Here is a 462-nt window from a genome sequence, read left to right on the forward strand (position 1 = left end):
GGAGATGAAAGTGTCCCACAAATGTCCCCAAAATGATGGGACACACTTTGCCTCAAAGTTGCCGCTACTGTTTACTACCCGACAGCTTTAGCTTTTGCCTTTGTCCTTAAATCAAGTTAATCCCTTTTTTCTAAATTACCACACACAAAAAAGTGACTTTCAATTCCTATAAAACACTCTTCTTCACAAAGCCTCTTACCTCATCAAGTCTATCTCTCTCTAGACAACCACACGAACACAAAAACAAAGTTTCTTTCTTTGAAGATTGAATCTAAGAAATGGAGAAAGTTGGTGATTATGATGAGCTTGTTAACCTAAAGGCAACAGAGCTGAGATTGGGATTACCAGGAACAGAAGAAACTGTTTCTTGCGGAAAAAGCAACAAAAGAGCATTACCTGATGATGATACTGAGAAAGAGATTGAATCCACTGGAAAAACTGAAACAGCTTCTCCACCAAAGT

General features: G+C 38.5%; 1 protein-coding gene across 1 annotated transcript; it reads left to right on the forward strand.

The window, feature by feature from the left end:
* Positions 1-59: 59 nt before the first annotated feature.
* On the forward strand, positions 60-460 carry LOC104774986 (auxin-responsive protein IAA4-like; the record flags this gene model as incomplete). The annotated part of the gene is given in 1 exon segment (XM_010499331.2): positions 60-460. A coding segment is annotated over 1 exon segment (182 nt), but the record flags the coding sequence as incomplete, so codon positions are not given.
* Positions 461-462: the final 2 nt, after the last annotated feature.

Source organism: Camelina sativa, unplaced genomic scaffold (genome assembly GCF_000633955.1).
Source record: "Camelina sativa cultivar DH55 unplaced genomic scaffold, Cs unpScaffold07477, whole genome shotgun sequence".
Classification (NCBI taxonomy): domain Eukaryota; kingdom Viridiplantae; phylum Streptophyta; class Magnoliopsida; order Brassicales; family Brassicaceae; genus Camelina; species Camelina sativa.